The sequence below is a fragment of the Cyprinodon tularosa genome, unplaced genomic scaffold, assembly GCF_016077235.1.
Source record: "Cyprinodon tularosa strain WSP-4 unplaced genomic scaffold, ASM1607723v1 ctg735, whole genome shotgun sequence".
Taxonomy (NCBI): Eukaryota; Metazoa; Chordata; class Actinopteri; order Cyprinodontiformes; family Cyprinodontidae; genus Cyprinodon; species Cyprinodon tularosa.
Window position 1 is genome coordinate 36,525 of NW_024039491.1, and position 18,155 is coordinate 54,679.

Consider the following 18,155-nt stretch of genomic DNA (forward strand, 5'->3'; position numbering starts at 1 on the left):
AAAATACAAAGGTGATTCAACTCCGAGCATTCAATCTTAAAATGAGGTTTATAAAATCTCTACAAAGACCATGTAAAAAAAAGAAATAAGAAAAATGTTCATCCCATTTATTTATCCATGAACACAAACATGTATTAAGACTGAGTGTCAAGCGTGTAAACCTCATTAAGACAAACATTAAGGTGTTGAGATTACACCACAAAACCATGTTTTTCACATGCTAACCGGACTCATTGGATAACTGTAAAGTAGAAAAAAAGTCTTTAGGGTCGTTGCAAATAAAAGGCGATTTTTTTCTGGACAACATAAACACACAGGGAGGTTCCTGCTTCTTCTCATCCAGCCCATCAGCTCATCAACGCCTCGCTTAGTTTGCCTCGTTCTTTGAAGCTTCATCAAAGTTCTCCACCAGATCTACAACAAAGGGAAAAAAGTGTTGTTAGCTATGAGGCTACTTTCTTGGCAGTAGTATTCCCACCATTTCAAAAATGTTTATTTTTTAAGAAGTTGGAGCCACAGCATTTTTTCATTAAGCAAAAATATACATTTTAGTGATCAGTCTCCATCGTTTGCTGTGTCCCATGCAAGCTGTTTAGCCATCCTTGCAAACGATCCGTCCTGCAGAGCGATGGATCTCTGCAGCTCCTAAAGCTATCATGGGCCCTTGATACTGTTTTACACCTTAGCATTGCTTTAACTTCCTATGAAACTTTCTCCCTGATCTGTCTGCTGAGTTTTTGAGTCTTCACAGTCAGAAGCCTTCACATAACTGCTGTATCTTTACTGAAATGTCAATCGAAACACAGACTTCAACCTTTATTTGAATTTAAAAGGCAGTTGGTTGCAGTAGATTTTATAGAGTGGGCTCAATACAAATGCAGCACATATTTTTTTTATGCAATTTTTTTCAATCTTGAGCTACTATATCAATCAAGTGAACCTTATGGTGATAAAACATGAAAAAAGTTCAGAGGCGTATGTGAGACAAATTCAAATGAGAACGCTCACACTGGTTTACACAGTCTTTATAAAACGTTGCCGTTTTTAAAGCCCATACCTGGGACATCATCATCCTCCTCTTCTTCAATGTCTTCTGGTTTTGGAGCTTTGCCATCTAGAGCTGAGAGAAAAATCAAGATAAAAACAAGGATTCCTAAAAGCACATAATCTAAATCAGAAACCAGATGGTTATTTTGCAGCAATGGAGGAGTCAGTAGAAGGATTCATTTAAGAGGTGCAACAATTTTAAGCAGTTCCAAGAAAAACCAAGCAAGATAATGCATATATCTTAAACCACCAGTTTTAATCTAAACAGCATCTCTCCATCTATAGCTTTAATAAAAAAAAGAATGTTGATTCAAATTTAATTCATTCATGAGCTTAAAGGAATAGTACACCCAAAACATGATTAGCCTTCATTTTCTACTCACCCCCATGCTGAACAACACCCTGGAGTACTTTTTTGATATCTCAAATGCATCTGGAGATCTGGGAGGCTTCTTGCTGTCTGCTGACATTCAAATAATGGAGGTCTATGGTGACCGAGACAGAAAGGTCCATAAAAGTCCACAAAAAACGTTTCAATATTCCTCCATACTGCTCGTCCAATGTATTCCAAGTGTCCTGAGTGGGTAGCATCCAGAATTTACTCGAAACAAAGTCATTTAGAATGTTTTTAGAGCATAAACAGTAGTGTATAGGATTTCCTGAAAGCGCGCACATGCGCGATCACGAGGCTACGGAAGCCGGCATTGGACGAGCAGTATGGAGGAATATTGAAACGTTTTTTGTGGACTTTTATGGACCTTACTGTCTCGGTCACCATAGACCTCCATTATTTGAATGTCAGCAGACAGCAAGAAGCCTCCCAGATCTCCAGATGCATTTGAGATATCAAAAAAGTACTCCGGGGTGTTGTTCAGCATGGGGGTGAGTAGAAAATGAAGGCTAATCATGTTTTGGGTGTACTATTCCTTTAATATAAACTTTTGCAACATTGCACACTGTAATGAACAGGTTTATACAGTGGGGCAAAAAAGTATTTAGTCAGCCACCAATAGTGCAAGTTCTCCCACTCAAAAAGATGAGAGAGGTAGGTAATTTTCATCATAGATATACCTCAACTATGAGAGACAAAATTAGAAGAAAAAAAAAATCCAGAAAATCACATTGTCTGATTTTTAAAGAATTTATTTGCAAAATATGGTGGAAAATAAGTATTTGGTCAGTTACAAACAAGCAAGATTCCTGGCTCTCACAGACCTGTAACTTCTTCTGTAAGAGGCTCCTCTGTCCTCCACTCGATACCTTCATTAATGGCACCTGTTTGAACCCGTTATCAGTATAAAAGACACCTGTCCACAACCTCAAACAGTCACACTCTAAACTCCACCATGGCCAAAACTAGAGAGCTGTCAAAAGACACCCGAAACAAAATTATAGACCTGCACCAGGCTGGGAAGTCTGAATCTGCAATAGGTAAAGAGCTTGGTGTGAAGAAATTAACTGTGGGATCAATTATTAGAAAATGGAAAACATACAAGGCCACTGATAATCTTCCTCGATCTGTGGCTCCACGCAAGATCTCACCCCGTGGGGTCAAAATGATCACAAGAACGGTGAGTAAAAATCCCAGAATCACACGGTGAATGACCTGCAGAGAGCTGGGACCAAAGTAACAAAGGCTACCATCAGTAACACACTACGCCACCAGGGACCCAAATCCTGCAGTGCCAGACGTGTCCCCCTGCTTAAGCCAGTACATGTCAAGGCCCGTCTCAAGTTTGCTAGAGAGCATTTGGATGATCCAGACGATGACTGGGAGAATATCATATGGTCAGATGAAACCAAAATAGAACTTTTTGGTAAAAACTCTACTCGTCGTGTTTGGAGGAGAGAGAATGTTGAGTTGCATCCAAAGAACACCATACCTACAGTGAAGCATGGGGGTGGAAACATCATGCTTTGGGGCTGTTTTTCTGCTAAGGGACCAGGACGACTGATCCGTGTGAAGGAAAGAATGAATGGGGCCATGTATCGTCAAATTTTGAGTGAAAACCTCCTTCCATCAGCAAGGGCATTGAAGATGAAATGTGGCTGGGTCTTTCAGCATGACAATGATCCCAAACACACCGCCCGGGTAACGAAGGAGTGGCTTCGTAAGAAGCATTTCAAGGTCCTGGAGTGGCCTAGCCAGTCTCCAGATCTCAACCCCATAGAAAATCTTTGGAGGGAGTTGAAAGTCCGTGTTGCCCAGCGACAGCCCCAGAACATCACTGCTCTAGAGGAGATCTGTATGGAGGAATGGGCCAAAATACCAGCAACAGTGTGTGAAAACCTTGTGAAGACTTACAGAAAACATTTCATCTCTGTCATTGCCAACAAAGGGTATATAACAAAGTATTGAGATGAACTTTTGTTATTGACCAAATACTTATTTTCCACCATATTTTGCAAATAAATTCTTTAAAAATCAGACAATGTGATTTTCTGGATTTTTTTTTCTCATTTTGTCTCTCATAGTTGGGGTATATCTATGATGAAAATTACTGGCCTCTCTCATCTTTTTGAGTGGGAGAACTTGCACTATTGGTGGCTGACTAAATACTTTTTTGCCCCACTGTATACTATTTGATTAGGGAATCATTGGGGGGTAAAGTAGGATGCATTCCTGCTCTGATTGCTAATAATGCACTGGGTCAATCCTATACGCATCTAAATAAACTTATTGCTCAATAAATGCATATTTTTTTAAAACACTGAAGATCACAGTCAAGGATGTGAAAGTGAGCACTGCAGTTCTCAACAACACTCTTTTATGACATTGTTCCATCCCCCATTCTGTCTGAGAAACAAGCTGGAGACCTTCTATTCAGAATAGAATGCCATTAACATGAACAGAAAAAACAAAAACAAAAAAACGGATGACTGCCTGCACATCAAATGTCTGTTATACAAAAACAAAACAACTACTCCAGTGATAAAGGTCTTGCTTGGTGTGTAATACACTTGTTATAAGGACATCAGGATCTGTTCGAAATAACATCTGTTATTAACTTGGAGGGCTGATCTTAATTTCTTGACCCAACCATCCCAGCTCCCTCCATGCATAAAGAAGGTCTTTATGATATAAATGAAGAACTGCACCACTTCCTGTCTTCTCTCTCTCCAGAACAATGGTGGAAATTCTTGCAAGGGTTTTGGATAAAATGATACAACAGATAAAGAAGTGAGTTATCTATGTAGTCACTAATTACACATGTGTACAGCAAATCTATGTAAAAACTCCACACCTCCACACCTCATGCTAATAAAACAAACAAAATAAAACAGCTAAAAAAGGAAGCGATTTTTTTTGTAGATCCACACTAACAGCTGTAGACAGGACTTATCCACCTGAGCTGCACCCACCTTGGCGGGGGAAGTGTTCAGCCAGCTTGCGCAGGCTGCTGAGGCTGTCCGCTCCCAGCTGGCTGAGGATGCCAGGAAGCATCTCTGTGAGCTGCTTGGTCTCAGCGTGGCCCGTGATGGCAAAAGTGTTGGCGGACAGAGACGCCTGAACCTTGGGGTTGTTAAAGTGGATCACAGTCCCATCGTCCTTGATCATGTTCACCTTGAGGGGAGGAAGGATGAATTAAGTTGGAAGGAGAAAAAAAATTGCATGGGTCATTGTAACATATAAAACTGCTCGATTTAGAGCTGGTACCTCCTCGATTCCAGCTATGCTGTTGACAACTAACTTCTTAAGTGAACCCTGGAGTTTTTTGTCATCTGCGGATGCGGTTCTGTGCACCACCTTCTTCTTCCTGCGAGCTGAGCCCTGAAAACAAAACACAATAAACTCTTTAAGGATAAAAAAAAATGTGCAAAAGAGCATAAAAACAGCAGAAAAAAAAAAAAAAAAAAATCAATCTTTATGACATAGTTTGGTGTCTAAAAATGAAAGATAATTGGAATTCCACCACTATTTTTAGTGCATAATTGTGAGGTGAAAGGAAATATATACATGGTTTTGAAAAATATGAATCTGACGCCCTTAACTAAAATATATTACAAAAACCAACAGCTTCAGATGTATTATATATATAGTAAATAGAGCCAACTTATGTAATTTGAGTTGTGATTTAGCGGTTCTGTTAAGTTCCCAGAGGCTTATTAATGTCATTATAGAACAAACAGCATTAGAGATTAAGCAATGGGTGAGGTTCTAAATAAATGTGAGACTTTAAACAGTCGATCCAGCACTGCTCAGTCCATCATTTACAAACGACAAGAGTAGAGCATGACTGAAAACCTACCAGGACATGGCCGTCCACTTAAACTGGACAAGAAGAAAAAAAACAGAGATGCAGCCAAGAGGCCCATGGTGACTTTGAGGGAGCTGCAGAGAGTCTTAGCATAGGTGGGAGAATCTGTTGACAGAAACACCATGAGTTGTGGGATCTAACCTTTGTAGAGAAAATAAAGATAAAAAAAAGCCACTGTTGATCAAACAGTTTAAGAAGCCATATCTCCAGTTTGCCACATCCAGAGTAGGAGCTAAACTAACACGAGGGAGAAAGTCTTATATTAAATAAGACTTTCCTGATGAAAACACCACTGCAACAAGCTAACGTGGTGGAAGCATCATCCTCTGTGATGATTTTCAGCAACAGGAACAAAGAAGATGGTCTCAGTTAATAGATTAGCTAATAAAGGCCAATCCTGAAACCAAAAAGACTTCTAAAGATTTCTGATTAAAGGGGAGATTCCCTGTCAAACAGAAGAATGTCTTTAACATGAGAGTTACAGTAGAGGGGCTTAGATATAAGGTATATTTCTATGTTAGAATAGTCCAATCAAATTGCAGACCTAGATCCAACAGAGATTATTTAACAGATTGTAGCTGATCTTCTTCCAATCTACCTGAACCGAGATGTTCAGCAAATCTCAGTCTTAAAATGTGGAAACCTGGTAGAGACTAATTCTGCAGCTTTAACTACAGCGAACCATGTTTCCTTTTCCTTCTACTTCCCAATTATGCAATACTTGGACTTAGTGTAATCCAAAAAAAATCTCAATAAGGCATATACAATGTCACTGTTGTGACATAATGACAGAAAAAAAGTTTCACTTCTTTAATGGATAGACTACTGTGTCCTGGAACTGGAGAGTCTGGGCCATTAAAAGTAGCCTTTATTGCTTTTTTTTGGGAATACATTTGTAACATGTCATCATTGCCATCTTTCCAATGTGGTCAAGAACGAACCTCATAACTTAAAGAATAGCTGTTGTGAGCACAGATGAAAGTTGAAACCCCTTGAAATGCGTGTTTTTTCATTTTGTTTTTAACAGATATTCAACTACTTTAATATAAAAAAACAGTGAAAATTCACATTTTGGTGTGATCGATGTTTCCACACTTCCTCTTGCAAATATTTCTACAGAAGTTTCGCTTTAATTCAGGAAACAGGAAGAAAGAAAATAAGATTTAAGAGAAGAAAGAAAAAAAAAAGAAAAGAAATGACAGAAGCAGAGGCATAGCCAGAAAATTTTAATAGGGTTGGCCAGTCAAATGTACCAATGTACACTGAGGGGTGGCCAAAAGCGAATAGGCGCCAGAACCTCAGGGTCAATCTAAACCGGAATGAGTAAAACATCCATATTTTCTAAATATGACTAACTTTACTTTCCTACAGCCTTTGCTAACAAATATACGCGTATATTTAAACATCCATTCTGTCTAAATAAAAGGTTTAGTGGTCAAAATTTCTGGGGCGAACATCTTTTCCATTGTCATTACTTAACTACTATTATTAAAAATTGTTCTTTATAAAATTTATATTTACATGGACTAATATCTATATTAAGTTATTATTAAAGTAATTACTTATCTATGATTTCACTGAAGACTCCTAGATGACTTGCAGAGACACATAATTTTCTCTTTACACCATATAACACAAAATTTAGTTCTGAAGAGAGCATGAATTCTGTATATATTACTTTTAATGTTAGTATCTTGATGTGTATAATTAACCACAGTGCTTTAGTTGTCAAGTAATTGCTAATAAATACAAAATTTAAATGTTTAATAAGTTTAAATATTCTCCTTGAGAGTATTACTGCTGCCACCATCTGTATTAGAGGGGGAAAAAATGGTGGGGGTGGCCAATGATTGGCTAAGGGTGGCCATGGCCACCTCTGGCCCCCCATCTAGCTCCAACCCTGGACAGAAGGATGGATGATGGAAAGTCAGACATTGAATGAAGCGAAGTGAGATGCAAAAAAGGGATAAATGAAGGAGCAGCACAAAATTGGAAGGGAAGGAGATAGTGAGGAAGGAAGGAAGGAAGGAAGGAAGGAAGGAAGGAAGGAAGGAAGGAAGGAAGGAAGGAAGGAAGGAAGGAAGGAAGGAAGGAAGGAAGGAAGGACGGACACGTGCAAGAAAAGAGGGTAAGATGCAAGTAATGATTGATTAAATGACACCAAAATACAAAGAGATGTGAAAAAGGAAAAACAATAAAGAGATGAAAAAGGAAGGAAACAAAAGATAGAGGTATGGGAAAAGGACATAAGAAAAGATGGAATTAAGGAAAGGAATAAGGAAAGTAATGATAAAGACTTAAAAATACCTTCATTTATCCGTACTTACCCAATATATATGTAATAACATACTTTCTTTAAGTGTAGGACTTTCAGACTTTTTTTCCACGTCTTGCGAAATCAAAAACAATAAACCAACTAAAGGTCAATGTGTATTGGACAGCTTACCTTTCCTCCTATCCGCACCTGAGCTTGAAGCTTAGCCAGTTTCTCCTGATTCATGCTGTCACCTATCAGGACAAACACCAGACATCAGCAGCTGTCTCTATAGGCTGCAACATTAGCCAGACATTTAGGGAACATCGTAGCAATAAAAACAATCTATAACAAGTGCACACAAGTAAATTAAGAAGCAGCTGATCCGATCAGCTGTTGATTAGTCAGTCTGCGTTTGTTTACCAGCTGCACAGATGAGCCTGAAACAAACAGCGCAGCCTTGCTCTCCTCTGAGCCCCAAACCTGGCAGTCTGCTCACACAGCAGCTCACACAGCAGCTGCTAAACCTGAACAAACCTGCTGAAGTCCCCTCAGACGTTGGTAGCAGCACACAAGCATACAACACTAGCTTTAGCTTCTTCTTCGTTCCCGACCAGCAACAAGGGACTGTAATTGTGCTGCCACTTACTGGAGGTTTAATGTATTACAAAAACAAAAAAACACTGTCTAGCTTTTAAATTCTCCAAATGAAAAAAAAAATGAATAATTAGGACAAATCAGAAGAGCCGAAAGGAACAGGAGAGAAGAGATAATTATTTCATGACTTAGAATAGGACACACAGGATTTAATAGGTCATTATTTTTAAAAGGGAAACATCAGACAGGGAAATGTGACTGTAGGGAAGATGAGAGAGTGGAACATGTTATTTTGAGTTGTAGGAAATATTGTTGATTTACTGCAAAAGGAATCAGGAAGTTGAGGATATCAGGTTATATTTGAGTTTTTGAAACAGATTAAATTGTATAACAGGATATAGTTTTTTATTTTATTTTGTTTTTGTCATGCACTTCACACTCCTTACCAGATGGTGGCGGTAATGCTCACCTAACATTTGCCAACCGCCAAAAAATAAAAATAAATAAAAATAAAAAATTACAAGAAGAAGAAGAAATGAATAATTAACTAGAATCATCCATGGTGATAATTTTTCTAGTTCATGTTTGATTAATTTATCCTAATATTGCCTTAATTCATGTTTTGATTTTGCAGTGTAACAGTTATTGTCCTTTGTTTGCAGTGTCAAAAGCATTTTTTATTTTGTCATAATAAAATCACTAACTAAACTGTATCTTATTCCGGATTTAATTTAATAAACAACACAGTCTAATCAACAAGAAGAGAAGGAAAGGGATATATTAGACTTAGAAAACTTTTACAGCTTTCCACACACTAAATGAACATTTCCATTCCATAAAGTGCAACATTGATCAAAATTACAGCAGTGTGGGAGAAAAAAAAACATGGTGTAAAAGAACACATTGACATGGATGTTCAGAGCATTCATATATATGGTGCAGATATGCAGTATTTTTGGTTTGGTGATAGTGTGATGCAGAGTCTGTGACAAGATTTAGTTTTTTCCAGCAGTTCAACAATCTGATGGCAGTGGGGAAGAAAATATTGCAGAATATGCTGGTTCTGCATGGAATGCTGCAAAGCCTCTTCCCAGAGGCCAGCAAGGAGAACAGTCCATAGTGGGGGTGTGAGGAGTTATTCATAATGTTATAAGCTCAGGATACGCAGCGTTGAGATGAAATATCTTTTATGGAGGGAAGAGGAGCCCCAATGATCCTCGGCAGTTCTAACCATTCTTCTCACTTTCTTCCAGTCTGAGGCGCTGCAGCCTCCACACCATTAAGTAAGACAGCTGGTCAGAACACTCTCTATGGTGCTTTTGTAGAAGGTGGTGAGGATGGGTGGGGGCAGGTGGGCTCTCCTCATCCTCCGCAGGAAGTACATATGATTTTGCACCATTTTGACGAATGAGGTGGTGTTTACAGTCCCCAGAAATTTGTTGCTGCTGACCACCCATTATATTTTATATTAAAAAGTTTTAAAAGTGTTGTTGATTTATGAAGATCATGCCTGATGATTATCTTTTTGATAGATTCCTTTACCTAAGTCGTAGCTTTGTAAACCACCTTCGGCGCTCTTTTTCTTTAAAGCTACAGTGTGTAATTTTTTGCGACATCTAACGTCCAGACTGCAGACCGCAGCAACATGAACATCCCCCCCCCCCCCCCCCCCCCCCCCCCCCCCCAACAGTACGGTGAGCGTTACGGGACAAAATGTCTTCCACGACGTCCGCATCACCTACCTTCTCAAGTGATGAGGTTTGTTTACGTAGATAATTTTACAGATTGTATTCTCAGGCATAATACTGCCATCTATTGTTCAGTACCGTCTCAGTTCATCTCTCTCAACTTGCCGTAGTTACTTTCGAGCGTAATGGGCGATCTCGCAATCGCTAGTTTGTTGGCTCTGCGCTGCCGTAGCGCAAAGATGTCTGCCTCCATGGCTGCGAGACCCGCTCCTATGTAATTATAAATAACGAATTCTAAGGCAATGCAAATATTAAGGTTAAGAGGCTGAGCTCGTAGATGATGATAAATAACACAGTTATGTATAAAATATTACATTTCTGACTGTATATCCCTGTAATTATTACACACTGTAGCTTTAAGCTGCTTTTCTGACTTTTGCTCTCTTCAACCATGATATAGTGAAGCTGTTCCTCCATACATTAAAAAATGAGAAGAAGTAAATCAAAAAATGCAACAAAATAAACAAAAAAATTATGAGAGACTTAATTCATCCACCTTTTTTAATGTTTTCGACCCTGCCCTTAAATTTTATTGCAGATTTCAAGATAAACACACAGCCTACAGGTCCTTGGATAAAAATACCATGATGAGAGTTACACTGATGCATGCGAGACTAATGATGGATTATAAGCTAATGTATTGAGACCATCACACCAAAAATATGAAATGTATTGTCTAAGTTTAATGCTTGTCAATTGGAAAAATGTTATACATTAAAATCATAAAAGTAACCATATTGTGAAAATATAGTAGATAGGTGAGGAGGGATTTACTCAGAGGCTTGATTAACCTCATAAATAACACTGCCTATGATAACATAGAAACCACACTGTGTTTACTTTGTATGAGTTTATTTTATTACTGCATTAACAAGTGGGACCCTTTCACAGGTGTAAAATACAAAATAAAAGGTCAGCTATCAACACCAATTTTTGTTCACTCTGCTGCAGCTAAAATAAATCACTTTTTGTAATTAAAATAAAGGAACATTTTCACTTCCAAAATGTATTGATTAAACAAACTTGACCACTTAGATCAGCAGACATTTATTTTTGCTTTGTTTGGTTTCATGCAAGTATGGTACTCTGTTGCATTCATGCATACCCATTACATGTCATTGTGTTACAATGAGTTTCTACACAAAAATATAGATATTAAATTTCCTGCAAACAATCCTCAAAAATATCCACATAGTTAAAAGCAGCTTATGCAACAAAGTAGAGATAATGATTCTCAGAGATCTGTTAATGCCACCTTGTTTAGGGAAGAATGCCACTGTCGTCTGTGTAGTCACTCAATAATGTTTTAATTCTGACACATCATTTCAATTAAAGGCTCCCGATCAGGACTCAGGTGATGAATTGGATGGTAGTGTCTGGAAGGGGCTGTCTGCTGTAGCGGAGGCAGTCAGATTTGCTCATCTCCCCGGAGCTGCCGAGCGTGCTGCGCTGCCAGCGGTGGAAGGTGTGAAGCTTTGAGCCCCAGCAGCTGTGAAACAACATGAAGATTTTCCTCAGAACAGCCTTTCTCAATAGGATGTAGACCCAGGGGTCCAAGATCTGATTCCATGTGGCCATCCGTACCATTGTCAACAGACTGAAGCTGGAGGATTCCTCTTTAGCTCTAGTGCTCAGAATGATGACATGGACCTGCAACATAAATATGGAACACAGAATAATAAAACTAGTGAAATACTAAGGCTACAGAGTTGAAGAAATGTGTGTTTCTTGGTCAGTTATTTTCTAGAAAAACAAAACAATCCATTTTATTATTGCAAGAAAAAGGTTTCATGTGAAACTTGCATAGTCGTTTTTGTCTTATGCACAAAATAGTCTGTATTTTCAGTTAAACTAAAATTTTTAAGCACAATTAATAGGGTTGAGGTCTTGGTTATTCCACAAGCTGTATTGTCAATTCTAAAACTAGCTTCAATTTGTGTTCAGGGTTATTACCCAACTATATGAAAGTTTTACAAGAAAGGAGACTAGTCTGAAATAACCCAGTAACCAGTAAAGATGAAGAAAATCATACACTAAAATAATACTAGAATGCTTCTATCCATGTCCACAGTGGAACAAGTTATTATCATGATGTAGGTTTGCCACCAAAAGAAAATCTCACATAAAAAAGCCTCATCTTTAAGAAGAATCAACATTTTTTGCTACCTACACGTATAAACCAACTCCTTTCTTTTTTCAATAACTTTATTTATAGTTATTTTCTCTTGCAATGCCATAAAAAAAGTCAAAAAAAAAAAAAGAACATCAACCCAAACAAACAAAAAATCAATCTGTTACAAATGTTTTATGGTCAGATGAGAAGAACACTGAGCTATTTTAACAATATGGTAACATTTAATTTAATTTCTGCAGGAGTCACAGTGAGACTTTACTGTCAAGCATTATCATAATAAGGGTATCTTTTCTACCTCTAACACTGGCTTTATTACACCACCAAAGTTGATGGAATAACAGGGGGATCCAGATATGGGATTTGATTCCAATCATTGGTTAAACAGTGGAAAATTGGACACAGCTAGGTGTATCAGTAGGGCAATGATCCAAAACACATTAAAAACAATAATATTTTTGGATTCATAGTGATGCATTCATTTATAGAAACAGGTTTGCAAATGTTTAAAGAAAAAAAGACTATAAAGATAAATATTTATTTCATTGCACTGGGTTTTTAATGTGAAGCAGGTGTAAAGCAGCACTGTGTGACCAATTTTCATCTAACTCTTGAAACTTTTTGTGCTAAAGAATAAATAACTAATTAAGCCTCTGGAAATGGCACATGTAAAATAATGGATTCCTTCACAGAGAGTGTCCCAAGTAAGGATGCACTGAGAGGAAGGGCTTACCAGTAATGGCCCCCAGCACACGCAGGACACCAGCATGATAGCCAGCAGCTGGCAGATCATCTCCAAGTGGTAGGATGTTCCCCTGCAGCCGTGTTTGTGCCGCAGTCTGCCTTGCAGCAGGGCACAGCTTGCCAGAGTATTGCAAACAATGGAGAGCAGCAGTGCCAGCAAACCAAGAACAGAAAAGATCAGTGGCAACAGTATATCTAACCAGTCTTTGGGGTGTTCCATGTGAAAGAAACAAAAACTCCTGGAGCTCTGGACCTCATAGGGTCTCCTCAGCAGCAAAGGCAACAAAGCCACAATGGCAGCAAGCAGCCAGGTGAACCCAAGCAGCCTTCTAACGTGGTGGGAGGCCAACACTGTTGAGTGGAAGATAGGTTTAGTTACTCCGATAAAGCGCTCTACAGCCATGGCACTTGACAGAAACAAGGGACTGAGACCATAGAACACCATGCACACTCCAAAGATGCTGCACACGATGCCATGTGGATCGAAAGTGTCCCACTTCCTGTGAAAACGGTAAACGTGAAGTACCAGGGAGCCATTGATGAGGTGACCCAGCAGGTCGGTGGTCACCAGGCTGCTGGCAAACAGCAGGAAGGATGCTTTGGACTTGATTCGGTGGCGACTATAGGATTTTATCAGAATGAAGAGAGCAAAGCTGTTGGAGAAAATACCCACAGTCATGGAGATGACGGACGCTGTCACAGACAGCTCCCTATGACAGAGGGTGCTGTTGGAGCCTCTGACCTCTGACCTGTATCGAGTTTCTGAGCTCTCATTGGACGACATCCCTTGCTACAATCTATGAAAAATATAGGGGGAAGAAAACAAACAAAAAAATAACTGACATGTTGCATTAAAATTTAAAAAGATATAATTTATGCAGTATTATTTTTCTGGGATGACGTCCTTTTAATGAAGATGAATGAAAATCTTTTAATAGTAAAATCTGCAAAGTAATAATTTTTTTTGATTGAATAATATTGTTAGATAAGTAATAATCATACTAATCTGTAATAATCAGTTTTTTTCAAGAGAGCTATTCTAATAACAGGTCTAAGCTTTGCTCTTGTTAAACACTTTAAAAAGTTAAATACAGAAGGAGTTCTTACCTCCAGTTTTGTTGCCTCATGTGGTAAACAGCAACCCTAACTCTGTGCCTTCTGAGTCAGCAGAATAAAAAACGACGTCTCCCTTTAAAAGCCACACATTGGTGTTCCTCCTGCGCTCAGGCAGGTGGAAAGCCTTAGTGAGAGCTCACAGCTGCTGCACAGGAGGCACCTCAGACTCAGATGCACCCTAGAATGTGAGATATCTGCTCTTGGAAGAGTGAGAGAGAAAGAGAGAGAGAGAGAGCGAGAGACCCGTGTCGTCAGTAATCTGATTTATATCTCAGATGTGTTGCAGAATAACATATTGCACTAAAATCTCTAGTCACTGCGTTTAAAACAAATACGCTTCATTAAAAATGCAAATCACCTTCCTGTTAACTTTGTGTCATGATGACCTGAAACCTGAGTTTATAAGCAGAAAAACACCTTATATATTCTGATGGCTTTTCCTAGACTGACCCCAGCACTAGAAAACGTAAAATGTTATCCTTTTATCATCCCATAAAAGCTGTTCAGAAAAAAGGTAAAATATGCTCTTTGGGTCATTTTGACCCAAGAGTCATGCTGCATTAAAATCCCAGTCACAGAGTCAAGTTACACACCGAAAAGATGTGAAAATGCTTTAGTTCTAAGATCTTCTCCATCAGGAAGCACTGCCTGCACACTGCCAGCCAACAGGTGTCACTGTAGATCAGCTGGTATAGAAATGCTGGAGCATGGAGAGTCTCTTGTTGGATTGAATGGTAACCACAGAGACAAATTGGCAGCCATACAAAAGGTCTGGGAAGAGTGAATGGAACGGCGGACACACCTGTACAACCCAGGCTCTGACGTAACAGTGGATTGGCAGCTAGTTCCATTCCATATTTTATTTTCATACCTGTACTAGCATTAGTAATTTGTGACACACTAATTACTGATGCTAATCTCTTCTGTTCAAAGGTAGTAGACGGCCAGCAAGCCAGCCAAATATGTGGTTAAATTATGGGTGGCCAGCAATGCTAAATCCAGCTACTCTTGGAAGATGCAACTCCACACCTGAAATCCAGCCAGTGTAGGCTAAGAGAAAAACCAGGGGATATAGGCTGTGCTTGATTCTGTAGAGGGGGATCACAATGTCAGATGTGATAGTTTCTTCACCTCTTTCAAAGTACGACAGCGGCTCCTGAAAAGGGAGATCACCATGATTGGCACTGTTTGAAAGAACAAGCTTGACCTGCACTGCTTGCATCAAAAGAGAGAGACATCCTCTCATGAAGGTTTGCCTTCACACCCACCACCACTCTGGTTTTCTATCTCCCAAAGAAAAACAAGTATATAGTACCTATGAGGACGTTGCAGACAAAACCTGACATTAGCAATAATTAGGCCAGGATGCTAACCCTCCTCTTAAATTACAACTGCAACAAAGGAGGTGTCCCTTCTACAGCTGTGGAGGGATAACTGCCCGCTGGTCCCTGGTCATCTTCCACAACATTGTTGATGCTCCAGCCTACAATGCCTTTGAGATATGAAATGAAATAAACTCTACATGGTTGCCTGGCAAGCTGAAGAGGAGAGGGTTCTTGAGTTATGTCGTATAGTTCATATGTACACATTTTTCCTCCATATTATCTTAATATTTCTTTTGTTGTTGTTAATGTTTACTGGCATGAAAAAAATGCCAATTAAGATAAATAAAAATGCAATAAAAACTACCAATTGCACATTTTTGCTATCTAAGTAGTATACACATGCACAAGTAGTGTGCATAGTATAATAAACTGTACGATATTATAATAATCTTACAGAATAGATTTGGTGTCATAGTATTAGTCTCATCTGCGCGGTTGTTCGTTACCGTTCATCAGATCCAACTGGTTCCTGCTGCTGTTTATGCTGCCTGTTTGCCTGCCATCGGTGCCAGATTATTCAAGCTATGTGTGAGAGTAACTCTAGCATTCTTTTAAATTCAAATTTTCTGATCTTGACCTGTTTCTGCTTTTGGGACTTGCAAGTTTTGCTTTGCCCCTGTATTGCTCAGCTAGTCTGATCTGTTCTGGACAGATTTCTGTATTCTGCCGTCTTACCGAACTTGTACCTCTCTTCTGACCTCGGCTTGGATCCTACCTTGGATCCTAACCTACCATCCTGCTACCTCCTTGGGTCTCTGATCTTCTGCTCTGGTCATCTGGTTCTACTACTACTTCGGCTTTGGCGGATACGGATACTTCTGCTCATCGGCGTTGGCTGGCGTCTGCTCATTAGTCTGCTCAGCTCATCCCTCAGAACTCTGGGGGTTGCTCCTTTTTCAAGCTTTGGAGAAACCGTCCTCCAAGAGTTTCTATCTCTTTAGAGTATCCAGTGAACCCGCCCCAGCTGACGAGCAGCTGCACATTTATGTTTTCATAACCGCTTGTTTGGAAATCACCCTGATCTGTCAGCTTGAGTTCAGGGTCACACGTTCTAAGCTCCTGACATTTGGTGTGTAAAATTCAATCAAGTTGGTTAAGTAAAGCTGTATCGTTATGAGCAAGAGGACTTAAAGTGTATAGGGAATATTAGAACTGCAAGATGGCTAATGGATGTAAAGCTAGAGGCAGCAGCCGGGGGGAAATAACGGGGTTAATGTGACCTTTAATCCACTTACACTCTGGGCAAACAGGCTCATATGCATAGTTCTATGTTGCATGGATATAAGAGACCAAAAGGAAGTTTTGAATGAGATGAAAGTTATATCTAATTATATATTATTCAATGATCCATGTTGTGATCTATTTAATTATTTAATATTTTATTAGTATGGGTCTTTAAAGTTAAAATGGTTTTAAAAAAATGTCACTTATTTTTGGCCCCAAACTCAAATGATACGTATTTATGTCAAAAATATGGAGAATTACAGTATATAGAACATTGGGCACAGTTCTACCAAGCCTGCTCTGAAGTAGGTCTGAAACTGATGCTGCTGGCTTGTTAAAGAAAAGCAAGAACAACAAAATAAAAAAAAATGATATAGCAGGTTTACCTGAGGAAGGAAATGCTGTTTGCGCTTTAGTTTTTACTCAAAAGGTGTCAGAATTTACAAGATACAATAAATATATTGTAAAGTCAACCCAGACCTCAATATTCAGCGTTGCTGATGATTTAGTGATAGCTGCAGTATAAAAAGAGAATAAGAGAGAGCTTATGGGAACATGATTCAGTTTGAAAGAAACAATATGCAGGGAGAAAAATAATTGGTTTTGTTAAGATTTGGAAACCTGTTCCCTGAGCACTTTCATCAGAACTTTTCTTTGGTTTTCAGACTGGAGAATGTGCTGTCCTTCCTGGATCTGGCTTTTGGAACAAGGCAGACATAGCCACCAGAAAACATTGCTTCTCTGTCTGCCACTTTAATTTTTACTGGGAGTTCAGATAATGTTCCCCCTATTCAGGCAAAAGTTTCCGATCGATGTGCTTGAACAGCTCACCTCGGTAGCTTGTGAGCTCAACATCATAATGAGCTGTTTTACATTGACTTTACAAATGAAAAATAGCTGAATTTATTCAGAACATTACGCCAGTGGTGCTTAACGCCACAGCTTGACCATAGTATTTCAAAGCATTTGAAAATAACTTTTCTGATTTATAGCAACATCATCAGCATAGCAACACATCTGAATAAGCATTCTAATAGCTTGTTATAGGAACCATTTGGTTTAATGCACCTTCTAAAAAAACGTTCAATTTTACTTTCTTGTAAATTAGACACATATTTACTAATTCCAACAACTTTAGAAAAATAGACAAAATGTTCACTACAGTGCAGAAAAAAGGCATTGACCATATAGATTCTAATGTCTTCATGTCCATAGACATAGTCAAAATAGTCAACTTTATTTTAACACGTTATAGAGCAAACTAATTTTTCTTCTCACCTCTCCATCACATACACTATACTGCCCATCCAGGGACTTGGACATTGTTATGTTCAGTCGTTTGACGTCAGCAGCAGCACTCTGCTCTGCTTGTTGAAACTCCTCACACACCTTTTGAGGATTAACCTCATTTTCAGTGCGATTTTTTTTTTCTTCGTTCAACCTCTAGGCAAGGATCACAACAAAAAGCAGAAGTCACTTCAGCCGATATTATTGCTAATAGGGGAGAATCATTATGAAATTGCTCAAGTTCATTTTAATGTGGTATTTTATTATGTTTGAATGCAGTCCCCTTTCATCAAATCTGTCATGCATTAATGCACTTCACTCTGCTTCCCTCAAACTTGGAGGACTAATCCTACTTTTAACCAG

At 38.9% G+C, this 18,155-nt stretch overlaps 2 protein-coding genes across 5 annotated transcripts; both read right to left on the minus strand.

Annotated features, from left to right (window-relative positions):
• Positions 1–92: 92 nt before the first annotated feature.
• Positions 93–8,209, minus strand: btf3l4 (basic transcription factor 3-like 4). 2 transcript variants are annotated; one of them, XM_038269676.1, is made up of 6 exons: positions 8,098–8,209; positions 7,753–7,814; positions 4,706–4,819; positions 4,411–4,612; positions 1,058–1,120; positions 93–414 (listed from the first exon to the last, which is right to left on the minus strand). In XM_038269676.1, the coding sequence occupies exons 2-6, from the start codon at positions 7,804–7,806 to the stop codon at positions 368–370; spliced, it is 480 nt and encodes a 159-aa protein (XP_038125604.1). In that variant the 5' UTR covers positions 7,807–7,814; positions 8,098–8,209; the 3' UTR covers positions 93–367. The 2 variants fall into 2 exon arrangements, with proteins under 2 accessions (XP_038125604.1, XP_038125605.1); XM_038269677.1 differs by having other exon boundaries at positions 7,984–8,155.
• A 2,576-nt stretch (positions 8,210–10,785) lies between these two features.
• ptgfr (prostaglandin F receptor (FP)) lies at positions 10,786–14,085 on the minus strand. Of its 3 annotated transcripts, XM_038269694.1 has the most exons (4): positions 13,888–14,085; positions 12,770–13,577; positions 11,490–11,555; positions 10,786–11,394 (listed from the first exon to the last, which is right to left on the minus strand). In XM_038269694.1, exons 2-4 carry the CDS (start codon positions 13,562–13,564, stop codon positions 11,314–11,316), a joined length of 942 nt encoding a protein of 313 aa, XP_038125622.1. In that variant the 5' UTR covers positions 13,565–13,577; positions 13,888–14,085; the 3' UTR covers positions 10,786–11,313. The 3 variants fall into 3 exon arrangements, with proteins under 3 accessions (XP_038125622.1, XP_038125621.1, XP_038125620.1); XM_038269693.1 differs by having other exon boundaries at positions 10,786–11,555; positions 12,770–13,570; XM_038269692.1 differs by having other exon boundaries at positions 10,786–11,555.
• Positions 14,086–18,155: the final 4,070 nt, after the last annotated feature.

Excerpts from the sequence above, each read along its gene's own strand:
- btf3l4 (XM_038269676.1), bottom strand. The coding sequence starts at position 7,806 with ATGAATCAGGAGAAACTGGCTAAGCTTCAAGCTCAGGTGCGGATAGGA. Across the intron at positions 4,613-4,705 it reads GCATAGCTGGAATCGAGGAG|GTGAACATGATCAAGGACGA; the intron begins GTACCAGCTCTA and ends CCTCCCCTCAAG. Across the intron at positions 415-1,057 it reads GGAGGATGATGATGTCCCAG|ATCTGGTGGAGAACTTTGAT; the intron begins GTATGGGCTTTA and ends CCTTTGTTGTAG.
- ptgfr (XM_038269693.1), bottom strand. The coding sequence starts at position 13,564 with ATGTCGTCCAATGAGAGCTCAGAAACTCGATACAGGTCAGAGGTCAGA. Across the intron at positions 11,556-12,769 it reads TGTGCTGGGGGCCATTACTG|GTCCATGTCATCATTCTGAG; the intron begins GTAAGCCCTTCC and ends TTTATGTTGCAG.